Source organism: Pygocentrus nattereri, chromosome 21 (assembly GCF_015220715.1).
Source record: "Pygocentrus nattereri isolate fPygNat1 chromosome 21, fPygNat1.pri, whole genome shotgun sequence".
NCBI classification, from domain to species: Eukaryota; Metazoa; Chordata; class Actinopteri; order Characiformes; family Serrasalmidae; genus Pygocentrus; species Pygocentrus nattereri.
The window spans coordinates 30,743,274-30,767,425 of record NC_051231.1 but is presented as its reverse complement, the minus strand read 5'-3'; the positions used below and the strand labels follow the sequence as shown (position 1 = coordinate 30,767,425).

Sequence of the window (24,152 nt, the reverse complement as noted above, 5' to 3'; positions counted from 1 at the left end):
ATCCATCACAGTGGCCCAAATTCTGAGAGCTTTAGTTTCATGAGCGCACATCGCCTGAATGACCAAGAGAGAATGTATGCATGTACTGGGCAGTGGAATAGAGAAGCAGTGCTGCTGAGCAGACAGACAGACGGCCAGACAGACAGGGCAAGACAGGGGCTGTCGAGAACAAACAATATTTTTCACAGAACGTAGCAAAAACAAAACCACTCTCAATTTCCAGAGTGAAAACTTTATTTTAAATGTGCTTAACTGGTTAAATAACATTATTATTTTGTTCCACATAAATACAACAGTGACTGATTTGGTGCTCCTGTTGTTTTAATACACCGAATTCTTGCATATCATGCAATACAAATAAAAAAAAACAAAAAAAAAAACACACAGTTCTAACCAACAACTCCATGGAATGCAAGAGCAGGAAAAAAAAAAAAAAATCAATGAATATATAAGCACACTAAAACATCATAAACCAGTTAGACACATTTTAAAATATAAAGTTTTCACTCCATGTTGTTCAGTGAAAAATATTAGTCATTCTGTTTTCGATGCCTATACAGTTTCTACTCCCTACAGCTAGAGGACTCATGGGGGCTGAGGACCAAAGGGGACTGCTGTTAAGTTCTGGGTGGGGGGTTGTATGTGGGTCCAGACACTAACTCAAGGCAGGGCTGGGGCAGCTAACAGCTGGACAAAAAGCTGGACCTGGAGCAGGACTCGGAACTGAAGCTGTTTGGGGCGGAGAGCTGAGGGGGTGGGGCACTGGCTCTGGCTTGGCTGCAGGTCAGGACGGGACGAGGGTCTGACGCGACTCTCAGCTCCTCCGTGACTTAGAGTGCTGAATTAGCCACTGCAGCGTGATATCTGAGACAGGCAACGGGAAAGAGAAAGAGAAAAGGGAAAGTGAGAAAGTGCTGCCTTACAAATGCATAACAAACATGAGGCGACTTTAACCAAGACATTTCAAAAATTAAAGAAGAGAAAATCTGTACAGGAAATACATCCTAAAAGGAGAGAGAAGGAAATTCTACACAGTCCAAACAAAAGTGCACAATCGACCTATTTAAAAGCTTCTATTGGACTAGTGAATTCAACACATCTAAAAGCACAGTTCAGACAAGGCAGATCAATAAAACCACAGTTACAGAGGAAACAAACTTTACCCCTCACTTACAAATGCATACTGTAAAAGCAATTTGTCAAAGATGTAGATACAGGTTTCAGAGAGATCCTAGATGTGTTCAGAACGACAAACACAGCTGTAGATGATCCTGCTGTTCTATTATATATATTTATATATATTTATTATATATAATTTTAATACACACACACACACACACACACACACACACACACACACACACACACACATACATACATACATACATATATATATATATATATATATATATATATATATATATATATCTCACAATCTCTGTTTATCTGTTTATTAACTAGAGTGACGTGATAGGAGTTACTATGAGTGCTCAAATCTCAAAATTAGAAGGTACAAGCCTCTTCTTAAAATTTTGAAGAGAAATACAGACATATTTCAGTTTTTCTTCCGACAACAGCGATAGATAGATAGATAGATAGATAGATAGATAGATAGATAGATAGATAGATAGATAGACAGACAGACAGACAGACAGACAGACAGACAGATAGACAGATAGACAGATAGACAGATAGACAGACAGATAGATAGATAGATAGACAGACAGACAGACAGACAGACAGACAGACAGACAGACAGACAGATGACACTAAATTCCCAAATTGTCAGTCGGTCTGTGTGGAGCTGGAAAACCAACTGCCGGCTGAGCAGCAAGTGGGCGGAGTTTGTTACTCTGACGTAGCAACAAACTTCCTGATAAGGAACTATAATTTGGTGGAAGGTGAACGTTAAAGCATATTAAACGCCGTGTTCACGGCCCAGCTTATTAACTTCTTACGTTACTAATTTAACTGTTAAAATAACAGCATAAAAGCAACAGAACACTCCAGGCTGTGTGTTATCGCTATAACATCATGGCCTGTCTGTGTTCTATTGTTTAAATGTGTGTGTGTGCGTGCGGCGTGCGTGTGTGTGTGTGTGTGTGTGCGTGCGTGTGTGTGTTTATTTGGGATATTGGAAAGAGCTCCAGTTAAGGTGTGATAACGCAGCTCTATAAAATACTAGTAGCAGAGTAAGAAGAGAGAATGAGCAGCTCAACCCTGAACAGTTTAAATGGCTCTTACATTAGTATGACTCAGAGTAAAGAGCAGCTGGAGAGCTCTCATTAGCAGATACAGACTCAGATTAGGGCTCCACTGAGCTTTAAACACATCAGGCTTCTTTAGATCATTTCCGCCCTGATGCCCGTCTCCTTCTTTGTCTCTGCATGCCTCTCTGTCCGTTCCCCTGAGCTCTTGTGGGTGTGGTGAGTCAGCATATTGATTTCCTCATTAGGCCATCATGCAGTGATATGCACTCAATCATATGACACAGCAAAAACCAAAAGCAACCACAGCTTGAGTCACCACTGTCACTGTATATTCACTATGGGTCAGTTCCAGAAAACCTATATCAGCATCAACATTAAGAGCAAAATTACCAAGGACTGTACCTTAGTAAAATGAAAAAAGGGGGAATCCACCAATTTTTCAAAATTTCTTTCCATTAACATTGTTAAACAGAGTAATTCTGAGTGGTTTGGTGAGAAATGCTCCGTTCTAGAGAAACGTATCAAGTCAGAATTGTTCACAGTGGTGGTGATGGGAACCAAACGTCTAAAGAGTTTAATGCCTATAGGTTATTCCTTGAAATGGTATTAAATATGGTATTTATTTTTTTTTCTTCATTTTTATAATGGTATTAATTTTTTTTTTTTTAATATGCTGCCTGATGTCTATTTTATGATAGTTTTCAAATTAGACTTTGGCCTGAAGTTTTTTTTCCCCCCTCAATACATTATTGAAATCATGGCACAGAGGTACATGCAGGGGTGTTGTGAGGCAAAACAGACCCCAAAGAAAACCTTGTTTTTCATATTAACCACTGTTTTACCATCATCAACATTACATATACAAACTCAGAAGACGGGTGTAGGTTCACTGGTGGTTTTGGACACCTGGTTCCTATCAGCACCACTATGAAGAAATCTGCAGAGTCAGCAAGTTTTTCTACAATGAACCATTTCACAGTAAACCGCTCTGAATGACTTTGTTTACATCTTATTGATTCAAATGAGCAGAATAATAATTATTTCAAACGTTAGGGTTGAAAATCAATTCAATAACGATTCTTTAGTAATCAATTAAATGCAATGTGAATAGAAATTATACTACAATTTGATTTGATCCTTTTGGTAATCAAAACGATGCTCAAAAACACATTGAACACAGCTTAAGTTTGAAAAGAGCCCAAAAATGTTATTTTGCCCAAAAACTAGGTCATTCTTATTGTATAAATATGACAAAACATAATATCACAATGCTTTATTCTCAGGATTTATATTTTCTGATGCCTGATAAGTTGGAATAGACAAAAAAGAACTAGCAGTGCTACATAATAAACTACGAATACACTGACTTGGAGTCAACGTCTCACATCCTGCACTGCACTCATTCAAACTGAACAGGATGAATTACTCTTTGTAAAGAAACATGAGCTGCTCAGTATTGACATGATCCATAACTGCTCAGCAGGTCATATTGGGACGCTGTGTCATAATTCATTGTGATTATGATAAATATCGTCATATTGCCCAGCTCTAATATTATTAGCAATTATCATCAGTTATTGTGAAATGGATGCAGTTAAACCACCTCCTTCAGATGATGCATCGTTACCCCCGAATGCATCACACTCACCTATATTGTCCTTCTCTTTACACGAGACGGAGTAGCAGCAGATTTCTCTATCCTGAATTGCTGCCAAGTTCCTGAAAGTAAACAAGCGAAGATTAGTGATCATTTGTTTTAATAGGTGTTGTGTGCAAGACAACCCTTGTTTAAATTGATTGCATTGCAAGGTCTCGCAATGGCCTTCTATCAACCGCCTAGTCACAGGGACCAAGATACATACAAATAGTCTTTGCTCTGAGGAGAGAATCTTGGTACGCTAGAGGAGAAATTGGGCAGGTTAATACTACTGATGTTAATTCTACACTTTTGGTGCATTTTATTCTTTCATCCTCAGCTCCATTTATAGCATTTGTGTGCGTTTATATATCAAAAACAATCCGAATTAATTTTATGCACGACCACTTTCCAACCATTTTCCAATATTTATCTCTTAAAATCAAACTGGCTGTTTTTGTTTCTGTGCCTTTATGATCAATATATGTAAATGTTCTCTATTCTGATTGGCTGTCCTGTACGGTGCCTCATTCAAATTGGAGCCCACGGTGAAACACTCCCAATAACATCAGTGTAAATGGGCAGGGCCAAGCTGCTGTAGAATGAATATGTAAATGTGTTGTTTTGCATGACATCACAGGAACAGCGAATACTAAACGAGCTGTTGCTGCAATTTAGAGTTCATATATGGTACGTTACAATTTTAATAGGTGTGTGTGTGTATATATGTGTGTGTGTATATACATGTATATAAATATATATCTGCTGTCAGAACAAAACCTTGTATCTCCATTTTTGGCGCGTTTCAGTTTTGGAGATAATTTGAACATGCCTCTGGACCTTTACATTTTCTGTAAATTTCATGATGTATGGATCAAAAGAAATGGCCAAAAATGTCTGGTTCCATTGACTTACATTGAAAGCAAAGAAGGTATACACAGCATATATAATATTTTATATCTATCTATCCATCTATCTATCTCTATATACACACACACACACACACACACACACACTAAGGGTAGGAATCGTTAGGCACCTCACAATTCAATTGCAAGGGCGGCGATGAGATTATAGCGATTATTGATGCATCTTGACGCATCTTTTTTTTCCTTATACAGGATTTCTGTTTTCCTAATGTCCGAGGACTTGGTAGTTTTCAAGCATCCGTAATGTAAATGCATTATGGATCCTTACAAATACTTTAAATATCTAGCATCTTTTATTAATAAATACAATGAAAGTGATGTGGCAAGTGAACTAGAAGGCTCTCATTCACTGAGACGCTGCTGCCACTCATCTGCGATAAACCGCGCTGTCAGGGTGAAATAAGATCCAGTGGCAGTGAGTGCCCACGCAGCACGTTACAGCCGTCCTGCCCATTTACTTTAGTGATTTTATAACTTTGGTTTTGGTCTTGTTGTAGAGAGGGTGGGGTTGGGGAGTAGGGTGGGGTGGAATCGCTGTGCCTCGGCTCCAAAGTGTGCAGCATGGCACGAAAGCCCTGCTTCTCAACGACTTGCGAAGCAGACTGCAGGTCACATAGCAACGAAGTCTCGCCTCGCCTTGCCAGCAGCGGACGAAAAGACGAAAATTGAGAGACAAATTCACTTATTCGCATTTATAAGCGGAGTCGGTTTCCTGGTATGTTAAATCTGCATCGAGAGACCGTCTCTCTGAAAAGCTGCGAAGATGAAGTAGCTTCTCTTTCAAATTTTCCCGTTCCGCCTTAAATGGTGCAGCAGTTACTGCACCACTGCTCCACAGCCCAATGCTGGGGGGCTTTATAGCCCTCTATAGTGGGCTTCTTGGCTTTGGGCTTGATGTCTTTAGGCACATATGCAGCTGCTCCATTCTTTCATTCTTTTGATGAATAGTTTCCTATGGAGTTTATACAAGCTTTGTGTTTATTTAAACTCCTGTGTCAGCAGTGGGTGCATCTTAATGCAGCTGAATTCACTAATAAAACGGGGTGTCTGCAAACCTTTGGACACGCAGTGTAAACAATAATTTAACTTCAAATAAACTGCCTCAAAATTTGATCGTCACTTTTCAAACGATGTGTTCTGGATATCAATATCATTAATGCTAGTTCTATAACTTATATAGCCTTCTAGATACACATAACACAGCAATCACCTGCAACTCAGCACGTGAAATGTTTTATTTTCCTATAAAGTTGTACAGCAAATCATATAGAACTTAATTTTGTAAATTAAAAACTACTTAAACATATTATTAAAACCTTCGAACTTCTGAATGGTATCCTAGAGAAGCAAGTCGGAGTGGCCGGCAAAGAGAAAAAGAGAAAATATGCCCAACGTGTCATGACTATTTCATTATTGCCAGCCTAGTTAGACAATGAATCATATTACACTCGTCATATGACTAAGATTTAAGTATAAATGCATGTAATATGAAACACGCTCTTATTCTTCCTCAGTCTCCTTCTCAAAGCCCTTTGCATATCGACCCAATTTTACAAACATTTTAGAAGCTTGTATGTAAGTCTGACTCTGGGTCTGTTAGTGTTTATTGTGGTTCATCATATTGTAGGTATATAACTACAGTTACAGTTTGAAGACCACCAATAAATTTTAATTGAAAAAAAGATGCATCCTCTACAGGGGGTTAACTGAAACATGTCATTTTTCTGTCAATTTCAGTGGAAAATTTCCATTTTCGGCTGAGCTTAACAGTAATCTGGGAAAAAAAAACATAAAACGTAAAATATAAAATGTGCCGCAAGTTTCCGCCACATTTTACGACTTTTTCACCCACAACTTGTTAAATTCAGCATATAAATAGAAAATGTGCACTAAAGGTTTCACAAAATACCCTGTAGAGAACGTGTTCACTTATTTTTAGTAAGAAAATAATCCGAACAGTTCATTTAACCAGGGATGTTCGAACTGTATATTGAAAAGCTCTCAAAAACAGCACTTCGCAAAACTCCTTCACTTAAGAGGAAGAAAGAGAGTCTCACATTTTCTCAATTAGCTGTTTCTCGTCCAACGCCTCGGGAAGGTCTCTCTTGTTGCCCAAAACGAGAACCTGAAAGCGTTTAAAAGAGCAGAACAGCAGCTTGTAAGACACATAGTACGAATATGCTGTAGGAACAGTTCTAACTGAACGCTAATTTGCATATTATTTAACCTAACAGACAGCTTATACTTTAAGTTGGCATGTAAATTAGACTCAAACCTAATTATACCTTATATGTGTTTACACTAAGTTTTTGGTGACTATTGACTTTTACTGTTTGTTCACAACATTAATCTCGTAGCTCCACAGAAGCAAACTGTGGACACTGGTCAAGTCTTGTCTGATCAGCTACATCTGCATATGTGGGAAATTGTGTTAATATGACTTTTTTAATCAATCACTCCTTTAATGTTGAAGCACCTCTAAGCCAGGACTGGCGGTAATGCCGTTCTGAATGGAGCCTAAACGCTAAATCATACTTTAATGCCACAAATGTCAACGTAATTCAAGTTTTTAAGGTTGAAAAGGTTTCAGCTCCTTAGACATTAGACTGTCTCAGTGACTGCTTAATGCTTTAATGCATAATTACATGCAATTTACAAATCAGAAAAGTGGCACTAAGAGCTTTTTTTCCTCAGTTGAAAATCTTCATACAGGAATGCCTTGAAGCTGAGGTTTGTCTAACAAATTGTGCAGTTCATTTCTGGAGGGCTCAATCTTGTCCCGGTCAGCGGCGTCCACCATATACCTGAGGGGATAAAACATAAACAAATAAATAACCAAACATACAAACACAGTAACTGCAGCCAATCATTATATAAAAGAACCAAACCGATCTTGTGTCCATTTCCCAGGAGGACAGACCACTCAAATGTTTAAAGCCTCTGCTGTGGCTCTCAGTGTGTTCCAGGCCAGTTTGCTAATAATCTTCTAAGAAACGAAGATCAAACGGAGGGAAAAGTGTGTTTGCTAACCCGAAACAAAGCAGTGTTACATACTACAGAGATACACTACATTACCAATCATTCATCTGACTTCACACTCACATGAACTTGAGTGACAGCCCATGCAATAGCCTTAATCCACAGGGTTTAATATGATGTCGGCCCACCCTTTGCAGCTATAACAGCTTCAACTCTTCTGGGAAGGCTTTCCACAAGGCTTAGGAGTGTGCTTATGGGAATTTTTGACCGTTCTTCGAGAAGCACATTTGTGAGGTCAGACACTGATGCTGGATGTGAAGGTCTGGCTCACAGTCTCCACTCTAATTCATCCCAAAGGTGTTCTATCGTGCATCAGCACTGATTGTTATTTTAGATGGCCGACCACTTCGTGGCTGAGTTGCTGTCGTTCCCAATCGCTTCCACTTTGTTATAATCCCACTGACAGTTGACTGTGGAATATTTAGCAGTGAGGAAATTTCACGACTGGACTTGCTGCACAGGTGGCGTCCGATCACGGTACCACGCTGGAGTTCACTGAGCTCCTGAGAGCGACCCATTCTTTCACTAATGTCTGTAGAAGCAGTCTGCAGGACTAGGGGCTCGGCTTTATACACCTGTGGCCATGGAAGTGACTGGAACACCGGAATTCAATGACTTGGATGGGTGAGTGAAAACTTTTGACAATACAGTGTATCTGCACACATCAGGCATAATTTCAGGAGCTTTGTCATTCTGAACAAGGCGATATGTTTATAAGCTTAGTTACGCTAATGATCAAAAATACGCCTGTGTGAGGTAACAATGATCTACTTCCGAGGGCAGACCGTCCTGACAAGCAGACTCTCTTAGATGTGGATGTGAATGAAGAGCAATAGGCTAATAATAACCTAATATTTACAAGGTAGTGAAGCCAGAGAGCTTGTAGTAAGGAGAATTACCGCTCTGTATTCCGAGCTTCTCAAACGCTAGAGGGCGAGTCCAAAACTACTGGGGTAATATGAAGCATTTGAGTAAAATCATAGCTCAAAAATGCTTACACATTTTTAATGTAAACGAATGTATTCATGCACCACATGTACATTCGTAACATCAGTGGGTGCGAACAGCCAATGAGCTGCTCTGCTCACCAACCAATCAGCACTCAGTAGTAGTAATGCTAACCAATCAGCACTCCGTAGCAGTAATGCTGGCGCCCTGCTGCCCAAAACCCAAAAAAAGGAAAGTTCTGGGCAACTGATCAGAAACTATTTCAACTTTTTGTTTTTAGCCATTTAGCTTTGAGGACTCATGCTTTTGATATAACGGGGGAAATAGGAAGTGGCCTCATAAACTGGCTCTGGTGAAGCTACATGGCTAAGCTGTCACAGAGCTACTCTGTAGTGCCCCCTTCGTGGCTGGTGGAGACATAACACTGACTTAGAAATCTGGGACTTATTACACTTAAGCAGCTTACTTTTTTTTGTAAAAAAGGTGAATATAATTGCATATTTGAAAAGAAATTTTGACTCTAATTTATGATCCCCTCTGACAGCCCAATGTTCACTGAAGGTTATGGCTTTCTATTGCCAATGATTAGTTAAGTTTTCATTTATCCATTTGTACTGTGAACTGGAATCTCCTGGGAATCAGACTTCATTATCAGTTGCTCCATAAATATTCCTGGTCTGGCCGCCATGCACTCACACTATAGCGTTGACTCCTCTGCAGTATCTCTCCCACATGCTCCTGAAACGAGGCTGTCCTCCTATATCCCAAATCTATACACAGAAAACATACCTCAGCATTTTCTGTAAATATTACCAACAATGAATTGTAGATTTAAATCATAATTAAACCTCTTATCTCCGCTTGCTTTAAACATGCCTTGTGCACACTGTAATTACATGTGTTAATTTAATTGGCAGCAATGCATAACTTGTTCACAAGTCCACGAATAAACATCATGAATGCTTATGCTGTGCTTTTGTAAGCTTTATGCCTGTTTTATAAAAATCAGAAGTCCAAAAAATTTGGAATCACTTGTTATGTCAACAAATACTGTCATTTTATTCAGGAATGATTTACACAGTGTAGACTAAAACTATAGACACCAGAACGATACATTCTCATTACAGATGTTACTTAGTAAAACTCACTTGCATATACAGTGCTATACAGATTCTCTCAGTTATTACAGAATCATCCACAGCTCTGTTCATAATTCTGGACATTTTGAATTTTTTAAATAACTTTGAACAAATCAGCTCAGACTTGAAGTTGCAAAGTGCTAGAATCACATTAGATTCATTTCCTTATTATTGGTTTTATATCCCTGACAGTGAAATATCTGAATGCTGGTTTCAAACTTCTGAACAGTCGAATTTGTTTCTGTACAAAAACGTTCTCTCTCCAAAACAATAACTTTATAGGAGAACAGAAAAGCTCTTTTCATCTTAAAGCCACCAATGTAACAAGATTTTATTCCTCCAAGTTACTCCACAATTATTTCTCAGTTCATTCGCCGAGAAATGTTCGACATACGTTGTTGAAGTTGTTTGAAATCAAAAACAAAGGGGAAAAAAGGCTATGAGGTTTTGATATGACAGCGACAAAACATGGACATCAGTCAAAGAACCTCAAACAGAAAGTGTCACGTCAATCATGAAGAATATTAAAAACTACCTATCAATATTTAACACAAACTAAACAACCCAAAAAACCAGCTACCGCTGAAATGTAAGCATAGTATATTCCCATCATATCCATTTCTGTCATTTTTTAGTTTTTGTCATAATTAGAAAATGCCTGTCGGTCTTTACATTGTGTGTAAATTTCATGATGAACAGATCAAAGAAAAAGGCCTGGAAAGACGTCTGGTTCCATTGACGTACATTAAAAGTAGAGTAGTTTTTTTCCTACTCATTTTGGATACAAGGTTGTGTTCTGACAGCAGCAAAACGCAAAACTCACAGAAGAAAAATGACTGTAACGGCTGCGGTGCAGGTTCTGAGATTAGAGTTTACCTTTATTGTGACGTTGCCTTTGGTGACCTTCCTCATGTTGAACCCCACAGTGGGGATCATATCTTCACTGAACTGGCCCGACTGCGGAAACAAAGAGAGAAGGAGTAAGGAGGAGAAGAAAGATAGAAGAGATAAGAGAAGCTTAACTTAACTTTACGTGGGCATATTATTCATTTCTGTACGTTTGCCAGAACTACCTAAACAAAAAACAAACAGAAAACAATCTATTACAATGAAATACATTTCTATTTTGGAGTGAACGGACAACATTACAACATGCTTCATTTTTATTGGGCAGGCAACTGAAATGGGGCCAAACCTGGTACATAAGAACAGGGAACCGTGGAGTGAGGAGGAGAGGAAGAGAGACAGTAAGGAGGAGGATAAGAGAAAGGTAGAAATGGGAAGAAGTGGAGGAGAGGGAATAGAAAGCAGCAAGGGAAACATGTGCTAAATGATTAATGCTGAGCCCACTGGAACAGCTCGTGCTCCATGGCAGTGAATTCAAAAGACTCTGCTTAATGAATAAATTTTTTTTTTTTTACTTTTTTTTTGTGTTTTGAGCACAATGATCACATTGAGTTCTACAGTAAGTCTCTCCACACTGCGATTATATTACTCTGTGCGCTGCTGAATTCAGAAGACTCATAATCCAATAAGCTGCAATTAAAGGGGAAAAACATCAGGATGTGGGTCACATTCATTCCTCGCTATACAGCCCTGATTAACACAACTTCATCCAGTAGCACAAGAAGTTGTTTTTGGGGTGGAGGGACAACTGGGAGAGAAAGAAAGAGAAATTCCTCCTAAAATATAAATAATAATAATAATAATAATAATAATTGTCGGAAAAGGGTGGAATGCTCTGTCCAGGTCGGGAGTGAATTCCTGCCCCAAGTGGAGGAGTTTAAATATCTCTACATCTTGTTCAGGAGTGAAGGAAGGATGGAGCGAGAGGTTGACAGGCGGATTGGTGCGGCGTCTGCAGTGATGCGGCTCTCCCTTAGAGATAGGGTGAGAAGGTCGGCGATTCGGGAGAGGCTCGGAGTAGAGCCGCTGCTCCTCCACGTTGAGAAGCCAGTTGAGGTGGTTCGGGCACCTGGTAAGGACGGCCTCTGGACGCCTCCCCAGGGAGGTGTTCCAGACATGTCTGACGGGGAGGAGACCCCGGGGAAGACCCAGGACACGTTGGAGGGATTATATCTCTCGACTGTCTTGGGAACGCCTCGGTATCCCTCCGGAAGAGCTGGAGGAGGTGGCGGGGGAGAGGGAGGCCTGGGCCTCTTTGCTTAGGCTGCTGCCCCCACAACCCGGACACGGATTAGTGGTTATGGATGGATGGATGGATGGATGGATGGATGGATGGATGGATGGATGGATGGATGGATGGATATGTAAACATATGTATATCAGCAAATAAATAATTTTTAAATAAGTATAAGTACATGAGTATATTCCACTGGGAGGTCCCATGTATGAGGTAATCAAAAAAAAGAAAGAATTGGAGCAGCATGTTATTTAGAGTTCAGCCGTCTTATGGCGTGTGGGAAGAAGCTGTTTTGGAACCTGGCTGTTCTGCTTCGAAGGCTTCAGAACCTCCTTCCAGAGGCCAGCAGCGAGAACAGTCCATGGTGGAGGTGCGAGGGGTCTCTGTTTATGTTCTTAGCTCTGGTCAGACAGCGACTTTTTGCAATGTCCTGTATGGGAGGAAGTGAGGTCCCAATGATTTTCTCTGCTGTCCTAACCACCCTCTGCAGGGACTTCCAGTCAGAGGCGCTGCAGGCTCCTGCCCAGACGGAGATGCAACTGGTCAGTATGCTCTCTACAGTGCCTCTGTAGAAGTTGGTGAGAATCGGAGGGAGGAGGTGTGCTCTTTTCATCCGTCTCAGGAAGTGCACACGCTGCTGAGCTCTTCTGACCAGAGCTTCAGTGTGGGTGGACCAGGTCAAAGTGTCCGTCATCTGTACCCGCAGGAACTTTGTTTTGCTAAGATCTAAGATCTGCAGATAGTGGACTTCTACACATAGATACTTCTACAGATACAGGCGCGTGCCAGAACATAAACAGACAGACACTCTGTGACGTAAGCAGGTGCTTTAGGGTTGTTTTGAGCTTTAAAGACTAGTAGCAGGACCTAAATTTATCCTGAATGATACAGGCAGCCAGTGCAGTTCCTTCAAAACGGGAGTGATGTGATCTCTCTTTCGTTTTGTACATGTTGTACGAGTTGTAAGGGATATATCATTTTCTTAGGAAGTCCAGTAAGGAGAGCATTACAGTAGTCAAGTCTGCCTGTAACAGATGCATCAACACGTTTCTCTGCATTGCTCTGAGATAGAAGAGGCAGAACTTCAGCGATATTTCTGCAATGATAAAAAGCCACTTTATTGACTGTTTACATGCGGGGTAAAGCAGAGCTCAGAGGCTAACATCACACCTAGGTTTCGTACTTCAGCTTTGGTATACGAAGCTAAAGCACTAAGCTTCTCAAAAGTCACGTTCTCTGAGTTTCTGCACCAACGATCTGTAATTCACTGAGAAATATCTGACACACAGCTGGTTAGTCTGTCTACAGTCTTCATCTTCAAAAGGAGTAGAAATGTATAGGTGGGTGTCGTCAGCATAGCTATGAACATTTATACTATGCTTCCTAATGACTCACCTAGGGGTAGCATGTACAAAGAGAAAAGCAAAAGCCCTAAGATTGAACCTTGGGGGACTCCACAAGACACGGCAAATTGTTTTGATGAGTGATTTCCAAGTGAAACCATGCACTGCCTATTACTTAAATATGATTTAAACCATGCCAAACCTGCGCCCGAGAGGCCGACCCAGCATTCAAGACGCTGGAGTAAAATCTTGTGGTCAATGTTATAAAGGCTGAACTAATATCTAATAAAACCAAAATAGAAGGATTTTGTGCATCAGCACAGAGCCGCATCATTGCGCACACAATCAAAAACCTTATGGAATGAAGTAGGAATAGGGTCAAGAACACGTGTATTGTTTTTTTCTGCCGATGCTGTTTTTGGGGTTTGGAGAAACCCTGACTTATTATAATTACAGATGTTTTCATTTCATAAAAATGGATGTATGTTTGGTTTATATCCAGTTAATGATGCAAAACTGGACTAATATAATATTATAATAATAAATAATAACTAGAAGGGGAAAAGTCAACAAACCATTGCTGTTGCATCCCAGGTGGTCACTAGGGTGTTGCTTGTTTGTTGCTATGGGTTTGTCGGGTGGTTGCCACCTTAGTAAGGACCACATTTAACAACTGAAGTAAATTTCGAATCTTTTTATTGTGCAAAACAGTAAAAACATAAACGAACAACTTATAAATAAACCTATTGTTCATACACCTAAGCATGCAGCAGCTCCTGTGGTATCCCATGTTGTTGCTAGGCAGTTGTTATGGTAGCACAGGTGGTTGCCAAGATGTTGCTAGGCAGTTGCTATGGTATCCCTGGTGGTGGCCTAGGAGTTGCTTAGTCCGATGTTGCCAAGATGTCGCTACGCCATTGCTGTGGTAACCCAGATGGCTGCAAAAGTCTTGGTAGGTCGTTGCTATGGTAACCCAAGTGACTGATAAGGCTGTTATGTTTTTTAATATCAGTAAAAACATCAGGATAGAGTCACATTCATTCCTCGCTATATGGCCCTAATTAACAAAGCCTTCATCTAGTGACAAAACAATACTTGAGGACAACTCGGACAAGGAGAAAGAGGAATTTCTCCTAAAATAAAGGCTTTTAATCTTGGCCCAGATGCCTGCACGGGTTTGGAGCACCCCTGACAGAGCATAAAAGGGTTTGGTAAGGAGCTATTAAACTGAATCATTATGACGAAACAAAGACATAGACACAAATGTAAAGGACAAACTGGACTGACGTAAAACACTGAACTAAATCCAACCACTTCCACTTAAAAAACACAATGAACGAAAAAGCAGCCGCATCTACACTGCTCTGAATATGTATTACAGACTGCTGAGCTGAACCTCTCGACCCTGTTACACCACCATTAGCTCATCAGTGATGTAGGAAACAATGTGCTACAGCTGGTATGGCAGAGAGGATGGGTTGGGTTTGATCAGTGAGAGACAGCAGGCAGAGAGAGAGCAAATTCACAAAGTAATACAGATGATATCAAAATACTTGCATCATATTTAGTACTGGTTCACTGAAATGTGGCCTGTCCAAAGTAATTTTCTGGTCGACTTTGTCAGACACGAGCAATTAACGTTTAAAATGTAGGCAATTTTCATTTTTAACATGTAAATATGCTCTGTCCTGATTGGCTGTCCTCATTCAAAAAGCACCCGCTGTAATATCAGTGTGAATGTACATTATATGTACAATATACATTATTAACATAATTTAAAAACACCTGTGGCCGTTTACATTATATGCAAATTTTATGATTAACAGACCAAAAGAAACGGGCCAAAATTACTTGGAAAAATCTCTGGTTCCATTGACATATATTAGAATTACAGTGGGTTTTTTACCTTCTCCTGTAAAGATACAATTTTGGAGATACAAGGTTTTCTTCCGACAACAGTGATAAAAATCCAGATTGTCAGCCAGATTAAAGCCATTAAAAGCCAAACGACATGCACGTCTGTATGATCCATTTTGGTACTTAAACAGCCGCTAAACTAAAGAATAATCCCTGAAAATTTGTGCCCCAGCATTAACGCTTCAAATCTATTGACTTATCAAAACAGCATTAGTTAATAAACAAACAAACAAACAAACAAACAAGGCCACGCCCACTAATCACATTCTACAGATTCTGGCCCTAAATCTCTCCCGCTGTCCGAACCGTGCTGTGCAGTGAACAAGCTGCCGCTGAGCTGCAGAACGTTAAAGGCACACCACTGTAATCAACCCAAGAAGAAAACTGTTTCACCGTTTGCCATTTCAGTCTGTGACAGCGTTATTACAGCACTGCTGCTCAAATCCCGACCACAGCAGAGCTACCCATAAAACACAGACAGCCTGCTGCGTCCTGCGCGCTCCCAGAGGAACATCAAGAGCTCTTCTAGCCATTAGCACCTCCAACTGCGCACTATAATCAACCCCACAGACAAAGCCTCCAGAACACAGCTACAGCGAGTCAACTGCGCGAGCGAGCGACAAAAAGCTCAGTTTGAACAGAGAGTTCAGGCAAACAGATGCTAACAACCACATGCGAGTGCTGAATCGGAGCCGGTGTTGTCAGTTGGTATGATGCCAGGCATGATGTTAGGCTAGCTGGCAATGCAAGCCACATTCTTTGGTTGCTGGCCCTATAAACACGAATGGCGAACGCTGCATCTCTAAAGTCTTCATGTAAACCACTAAAAGTAATCCATGGTGAATAATAAGTTCCTTATCGATATGCATCACTGTTACGTCCGTGAAACTACTAAAAAAGGCACAGGAGCTTCGCTAAGCCTTAACATTCATTAAGAATGCGGAGATTTTTAAATGCAATTATGCACATTGTAAAATTTTGATTAGTAGCAAAATAAACTTCTTTAAATCATCTTTCAATAAACGTTAAGCCAAAGTTTATCAGCTATTAAATACTGACGAGTGCAAAGTAGCACATATTAAACTAGGCTAGAATCTGTCTTTCTGTCACTCAACTGCACTCTCTCTGACTGGGGCTCAGTCATGCTGGAACAGAAAAGGTTCTTCCCCAAACGGTTCACACGAAGTTGGAAGCGTAGAGTGGCCCAAAAGGTCTTGGTGCTGAAGCATTAAGGTTTCCCTTCACTGGAGCTAAGGGTTCTAGGTCAACCCATGAAAAACCACACAGCATCATCCCTCCTCCACCAAACTTTACAGCTGGCACAGTGCAGTCAGGCAGGTAACGTTCTCCAAACCCAGACTCGTCCATCAGACTTGACAGAAGCGTGATTCATCACTCCACAGAATCCGTTTCCACTGCTCCAGAGTCCAGTGGCGGTGCTTTACACCACTCCATCGATGCTCTGCATTGTGCTTGGTGATGTAAGGCTTGCATGCAGCTGCTCAGCCATGGAAACCCTGCTGTGAAGCTCCCTGTGCACAGTTTGTGCTGGTGTTGATGCCAGAGGTTTGAACTCAGAGCGTTGGTGACTTTTTTGCACTACGCTCCTCAGCACTCAGCGACCTGCTCTGTAACTTTGTGGTCTGACACTTTGTGACTGAGTCACTGTGGATCCTAAACACTTCCACTTTTCAATAATGCCACTCACAGTTGATCGTGGAAAATCTAGGAGGGAAGAAATTTTGCGAACTGACTTGTTGCAACGGTGGCATCCTGTTACAGCACCACACTCGAATTCAGTGAGCTCTTTAGAGCGACCCACTCGTTCACAGACGTGTGTGAAGGCTGACTGCATGACTAGGTGCCTGATTAAACACCTCTGTGGTGATGAGACTGAATGAATCAGAACCAGAATCCTTTATTGATCCCAGAGGGAAATTGCAGTTGTTACAGTTGCAACCATTTATGTTACAGAATAAACACTTTAATCATTTAAAACAAAGATAAAGAGAAATCTGCGATATGTACACAAGATTTCAGCTCTTATGAATACAGTAAAGTGGCAGTGATAATAAATATTAAACATCTAGTATCAGGCAGTTCAGATTACTGTACCTCTGAGTTTTGCACACATTATTATTATTATTATTATTATTATTACACATATGAACAGTTTGGTACTGAGTTTTGCGCAGATGAACCACACTTAGTGAATCACACACTGAGGGAGGAGTTAAAGTCTGATGGCCACAGGTAGGAATGACCTCCTGTGGCTAATGCTAATGCTAATGCTAATCATACCTAATACAGCAATACAAGCATTTAAGGAGAATATTAGCATCAGGTTTGTTCAACCGGCCTGAAAGTCCCCAGCTTCTCTTTTACTTCATTCAGTTAACAGAAATCTATAGCACTGATGTTTACTCGTGTTTCTGTTTGGGTCAATTTCCCCAAAAAGGACTGAAATATTTAACATTCAGACTTAAAGCAAGTGCAACAAATGGGCAAAGCTTGCTGTTCAAGGCTATGAAATAAGGGTTAGAATAGAAATAGGTGAATATATATATTTTATTATAGCTAAAACGTGTGACTGTTTCAATAGTTATTATGGTGTAGTTTAAAAATATACATTAATCTCAAATAAAATAATTGTATCTGCTTATGTCAACCTATTTTTGTAGGCTCAAAGTGGTTTAATATTCTTCACTTTATTAAGGACCATATTTAAACAAGTGAAGTGAATTTCAAATATTTTTATTGCACAAAACTCTAAAAACAGAACTGAAAAATATATATACATAAACCTATTCATGCATGCAGCAGCTCCTCCACGTCTTGTAAAAACTACACTTTGTGACATTGGGCATTTGTGGCATCCCAGGTGGTTGCTGATGTGCTGCTAGGTTGTTGCTATGGGATCCTAGGTGGTTGTTAATGTTTTGTTAAGCAGCTGGTACAGTATCCCAGGAGGCTACTAAGGTGTTAGTAGGCCTAAAGTGTTTTTCCATTTCCAAATGCGTCTCATATGTTTACTACAAGTGTCAGACACTGTTGGGGTCTTTCATGCTATCAGGACCAGTAAAGGCCAGGCCCAGAGACCATGGCGACGGTGTCCATGCCAGGCTAGAGGCTAACCCCAAGAGATCGGCCGTTCTTTACAGATTGGTCCGTTTCATCCGCCTTGGTGTGAAACATTTGCATTTTTATTTTACAATAACTGAAACATCCCTGACTCCCATGGCCATTAGCCATTCAGCTAAACGGACCAACCTGAGCACGCTGCACTGTTATCGGAGTTTATTTGGGACATACTGGTGTGTATTTCCTGGACTGTAGCTCTGGACACACCTGTCAGAGCAAAACCAAGTGAATCTAGAAGCACATGAACTGATCAGCTGAGCCAGTCATAAGAGAAAAGAGGTCCTCTCATGATAATCCTCACCACAGAATTACAATGAGCAGAATCCACTGTGCTCTTTGGGTGTGACCGAAATGAAAGGCTGTCTACAGCTTTGCTGTGTAATGAGTCAGTCTTTCAGAAAGCAGCATTTTAGCAAGAAGGTGCTTCTAAAGGAATTCGTTTTGAGATGGCCGTCCAGGGCAATAATACATCATGGTGTTGCCAAGATACTGACAGCACTGGAGATAACAGCGAATATTTGCTTACTGCACTGTCTGTTCTGCAATATAAACTCTAGAGTTACTACATCCATGTGAAATAACTTCTACCCATAAAATGGTCTCTCTACACTGAGTTGCTGCTAATTTTCCAACTAGCAATACCAAATAAGCACAGGACTGTATGGTATCTTGGTCAGTGAAGGAGGTATCTGTACTACACTGAAATTTAGCAGGCAGTATTTTATGTAGTGACTGAACTAGGGTGACTTCGTGCCTTCTGGCCTCCAAGTACCTGAACAGACACGATTTTTAATGTCAAACAGACACTGACTTATGGTTTAATTGCCCTCCTCTAACATGGCCTGGCCTCACATACGGGAATAAGAGCTGTTTCTTTACTACTTTAACCGAAGTGAAGTTTCTTAAGTCGCTGGATGGGCGAGAGTCCGACTGAACACAAGTGACAACTTTAGCGGGAAAATATACCCAGAAATGACTGCGATCTGCAAACCCCTTAAAAAGACTCAAGACTGGCCTGCATTTATTTTGACCAGAGTCATTGCAAAGTCCAATATCTTAACAAGAACTAACAAACAATATCATGCGCATCCCGACAAGAAACTACTTGAATTTACAGCCACATTCCAGTCTGACCCTCAGGCAAACTGCCCAAGTCTCTCCGCTACAGCCATTTACCTCCAGACGCAGGGCCAAAAAGCATTAGAAGTACAGCTTCTCATTCTGCCAGCGAGTGTTTGCAGACAGGGTTATTTAGAGGGCGGGACACAAGCAGGAAAACGGGCTTTTTGTCATCTTCGAGGAATGGTTCCATTCAGGAGAGCCCATCAGGCACTAGCACGGCTATCAAGCTCATTCATAATGACAAATCAACACACCACTGACCACCTGCCTCTTCAGCACATATCATTTTGGTTTGGTATATTAACATAATCAAGATAAACTTCTGTCACAGTATTCTTTCCTGAACACAGCACAGGTAGGTATTTATGAAAAAGTAGGCCTTGAGTGACACAGCGGTTACGTAAGGTTAAGCTGATAACGACAAACATCTTTTTGGGAAGGAGAGCGAAGAGAACAAGACAGGCCTCGTTTAATTCTGAACAGCTTGCTAAATAATATTAAATAATATGTGATGTTTAATTCCCTGCTACTTTTGCGACAAAACATCAAAGAAAATATTTTCCATACTCTGATGCCATGGTAACGAAAACGCCTTTTTTTTTTTTTAAATATGTAACGCGTGTAGCTTTGAGCCTCTCCAGCAGGGGGAGCTGATAGTCACTTTCATGTAAGTCATTTAAAGAGAATAAACAGTGATGAACCCACACCAGCAGGAGCTCACGAATGCACGGTTACCCTTTAAAATGTAAAGGAAGTCAGTTTTTTTTAATGCTGTGTTACTCAACACTGTTACTTAATAAGTGATTCTTATTATAGAAGTTTTTGATGAACATGTTAAAATAGCGTACAAGCTAAATACAGCACAGAAAGCAGGTCTAAGCTATAGCAGTCCATGTGCATGTGTGTGCACATGGGGGAGTAAGTAAGTAAGCAAGAAATTAAGTAATTAAATAAATAAACAAACAAACAAACAAACAATCAAATCAATGTCTGTGCCTGTGAAGAACAAGCAGATGTCAGATAGTCGAATTAATATGGTATATTAACCACTTTCTTCCCTATTATGTTTTTTGGCACTACGATCTAATTTCAACTTTTTTTTTGCTGGTTTGATCCCCAGAGCCGACAGTCCATGACTGTTCTTGAGCAAGACACCTAACCCCCAACTGCTCCCCAGGCGCTGTGGATAGGGCTGCCCACCGCTCTGGGCAAGTGTGCTCACTGCCCCCTAGTGTGTGTGTGCTCACTAGTGTGTATGTGGTGTTTCACTTCAAGGATGGGTTAAATGCGGAGGTGGAATTTCCCCGTTTCTGGGATTAAAAAAGTATCACTTATTTATTTATTTACTTACTTACTTATCGTACACCTGAATACAAAGTAATACTGGCAGTCTGAAGAATTGCTAAATAAGTAATAAATATATAAACAGATAATCAATCAATAAATTAACCAACACATCAGTCAGGCCAAGACAAAGTTATGAAAAACCCTGGTTTATATCACCATCACCACCATTATATCACCACTGTTCTGAATAAGAATAACTGCTTTAGTCTCACAGATGTGGACAGTCGCTCAGGTACACTGTCAATTATCCATCCATCCATCTTCCGCTTCTCCGGGGTTCGGGTCATGGGGGCAGCATCCTAAGCAATGAGGCCCAGACCTCCCTTTCCCCAGCCACTTCCACTAGCACCCTGGGGGGGATTCCAAGGCGCTCCCAGGCCAGCTAGGCAATATAGTCACGCCAGCATGTCCTGGGTCTTCCCCGGGGTCTCCTCTCCTCCAGGAGGCATCCTAACCGATGCCCGAACCACCTCAGCTGGCTCCTCTCGACGTGAAGAAGCAGCGGCTCTACTCCGAGTCCCTCCCAGATGACCGAACTCCTCACCCTATCTCTAAGGGAGAGTCCAGACACCCTGCGGAGGAAACTCATTTCGGCCGCTTGTATTCGCGATCTCATTCTTTCGGTCATTACCCAAAGCTCATGACCATAGGTGAGGGTGGGAACGTAGATCGACTGGTAAATCGAGAGCCTTGACTTATGGCTCAGCTCTTTCTTTACCACAACAGACCGGTAAAGAGCCCGCATCACTGCTGACCCAGCACCAATCCACCTGTCAATCTCCCGCTCCCTTGTGCCATCACTCGTGAACAAGACCCCGAGATACTTGAACTCCTCCACTTGAGGCAAGAGCTCATCCCCGACCCAGAGAGGGCTCTCCACCCTTTCCCACCTGAGAACCATGGCACACTGTCAATTAGATGCAGGGATTTTATATCTTAATATCAGGTGTGGTCTTAACTACATCATGGCCTTTGATACTGCATAGCATTATTCCAACTAGATGAACCAAGACTTAATCGTGGTCGTTATCTTGCAAGGTACATGCTTTCAATACTACACAAATCTCTGGACTGCTGGACCTGGACTTAAACAGGTCAGTAATTCCTGTGCGCGCATGTAAAATGTTCTGTAAAATGTGATTATCTTCAAATTTTACTAACAGCTCAACTGCAAACAGCAAGTGCCAAGTTCATTTCTGACCCCAAAAGCCTTTAAAAATGGGCCACTCCTCTTTGTCTAGCTGCCCTGTACATGATCGCCAACTTGCAAAGTACAGAGAAGCACGAATTACAGTTTAAGAGGTCACAGCATAAAAAAGATGATCTGCACGTTTCCATCAAGTCAGCTTTTGAAGGCTGCTTTAATGAAATGCTCACGATCATCTGATTCATCTGCTCAGACAAGGGCTCCAGCGCACAAATGATGCTGCAAAACAATTGCATTGCACGTTGCATGTAATTACACGGTTCCACCAGAGAGGTCTCCAAATCCCAAAACTTAAAGCTTTAACAATGTTTACATACCAAATCAAATTCATTTATCCCATGAAACAAACAAACAAACAAACAAACAAAAAAAAGTTATTATCAAATTTGGAACCTGACATTAGTGAACTAATCATAAAAGCTCAAAACCTCTGCTCTACAGTTACAACAGGGCAGCAGTAGTGACGCTCCTGCACTATGTGAACTGGCACAGTAGTGTTCATCACATGACTAAGCACTGAATCACAGCATTACTTATGTAGTCAAGTGCAGGAATGCAGTCCCAGCATTAGAATAAGGGAAACGTGCCCAGAGTTCAAATGGTGCAGGCCTAGTGCGACGTCCAACCAAATGTCCAGGCCACAGATTAGGGGTGGGCAATACGGCGATATTTTGTTATTACTGTAATAAATCATGTCACAGCGCACTTTTCTGAGCATATTGTGGAGAAGAACCCTGATTAACAACATTTCAATGTAAAATGAGCTGTTTAAGTGGATTTAGTGCAGTGCAGTTTGGAAAACAAGTACAAATCAGTGTAATTGTAGGTTTATTGCTATGGTCATGATTTTAATCATTATAGGTGTTTTTTTTTTTTACATGTACAGGTTCTGTTTTGTCTGTTCCAATTTAAGACACACACACACACCTTCTCAGCCGCTTATCCTTATGGGTCCGGGAGGGGGCGGGGGGGCTGGAGCCTATGCCAATATGCCAAATATCAAGATGAATACTGTGTATCATGAAAATGTCTTGAAGTATCGTGATACAATGGTCTGGCCACATCGCCCAGCCCTACCTGAGACAGCTAAGCAGCCACTTTCCCACATTTGATCCACATTTTTTTTCCTTAATCCTTTAAGCAAACCTAACTATAAGCAGTGCAACATGCAGGTTATTGCCATTTCTTTCTTATATCCACATCAATGTTATAACCAAGTCTTTCTGGCTCTAATAAGAGAGTGTAATATTCATCTTGTGCGCATTATTTAGTACCCATTCCACAGAACAGCAACGTTATACATGTTTATATTCCTCCCAGCAGCACTTTCCAACTTTATATTAGCTTTAACAACAAAATAAAAACATCTGACGGCGTCTGAGGACAAATGTCCAGCTGGAAGAAGGGCACTGACTGCGAGCTCCCTATTCGCCACCCTGTGGCTCGAATTCCCCCCGTTCCACCTTAAATGGTGCGGCTATAGCATTCCGGCGTCTCGGTGCGAACGTAACTGCTGCACCGTTTAAGGTGGAACGGGGAAATTCGAACCACAGGCTGGCGAACAGGGAGCTGACTTGAGCCCGGCGTAGTGAGTTAGCAGCTCTCACCGCTATCACGTTGACGAAAGTGGTCTTTCCGGAGTACTGCAGGCCCACCAGAGTGAGCTCCATCTCCTCCTTCCAGAACAGGGACCTGAACCAGTCCAGGAGCCGGTTGATGAGGGCCAACATCTTCAGCTGTATCCAGAAATATAAACACCCCAGGATTGTGTCTGCTGACTGAAAGGAGAACGGAACTGGTATCACGTGATTATGATGTGGTCATGCAGAGAACACCGTGAAGGCAGCGAGGCTAAAGCAAGAGAACGATATCAAAATAAAAGTCTCAAAAAATTGCAACTATCTCTTATTATTGTTGCTGCCACTATTGTACATATTTATATATATATATATATATATATATATATATATATATATATATATATATATATATATATATATATATATATATATATATATATATATATAAAGT

General features: G+C 40.9%; 1 protein-coding gene across 1 annotated transcript; it reads right to left on the bottom strand.

Moving 5' to 3' along the window:
• Nucleotides 1-216: 216 nt before the first annotated feature.
• arl8bb (ADP-ribosylation factor-like 8Bb) lies at nucleotides 217-23,926 on the bottom strand. Its single transcript, XM_017710871.2, has 7 exons — nucleotides 23,729-23,926; nucleotides 10,778-10,858; nucleotides 9,459-9,532; nucleotides 7,486-7,579; nucleotides 6,833-6,900; nucleotides 3,859-3,929; nucleotides 217-864 (listed from the first exon to the last, which is right to left on the bottom strand). Exons 1-7 carry the CDS (start codon nucleotides 23,849-23,851, stop codon nucleotides 815-817), a joined length of 561 nt encoding a protein of 186 aa, XP_017566360.1. The 5' UTR covers nucleotides 23,852-23,926; the 3' UTR covers nucleotides 217-814.
• Between the last annotated feature and the right edge of the window lie 226 nt (nucleotides 23,927-24,152).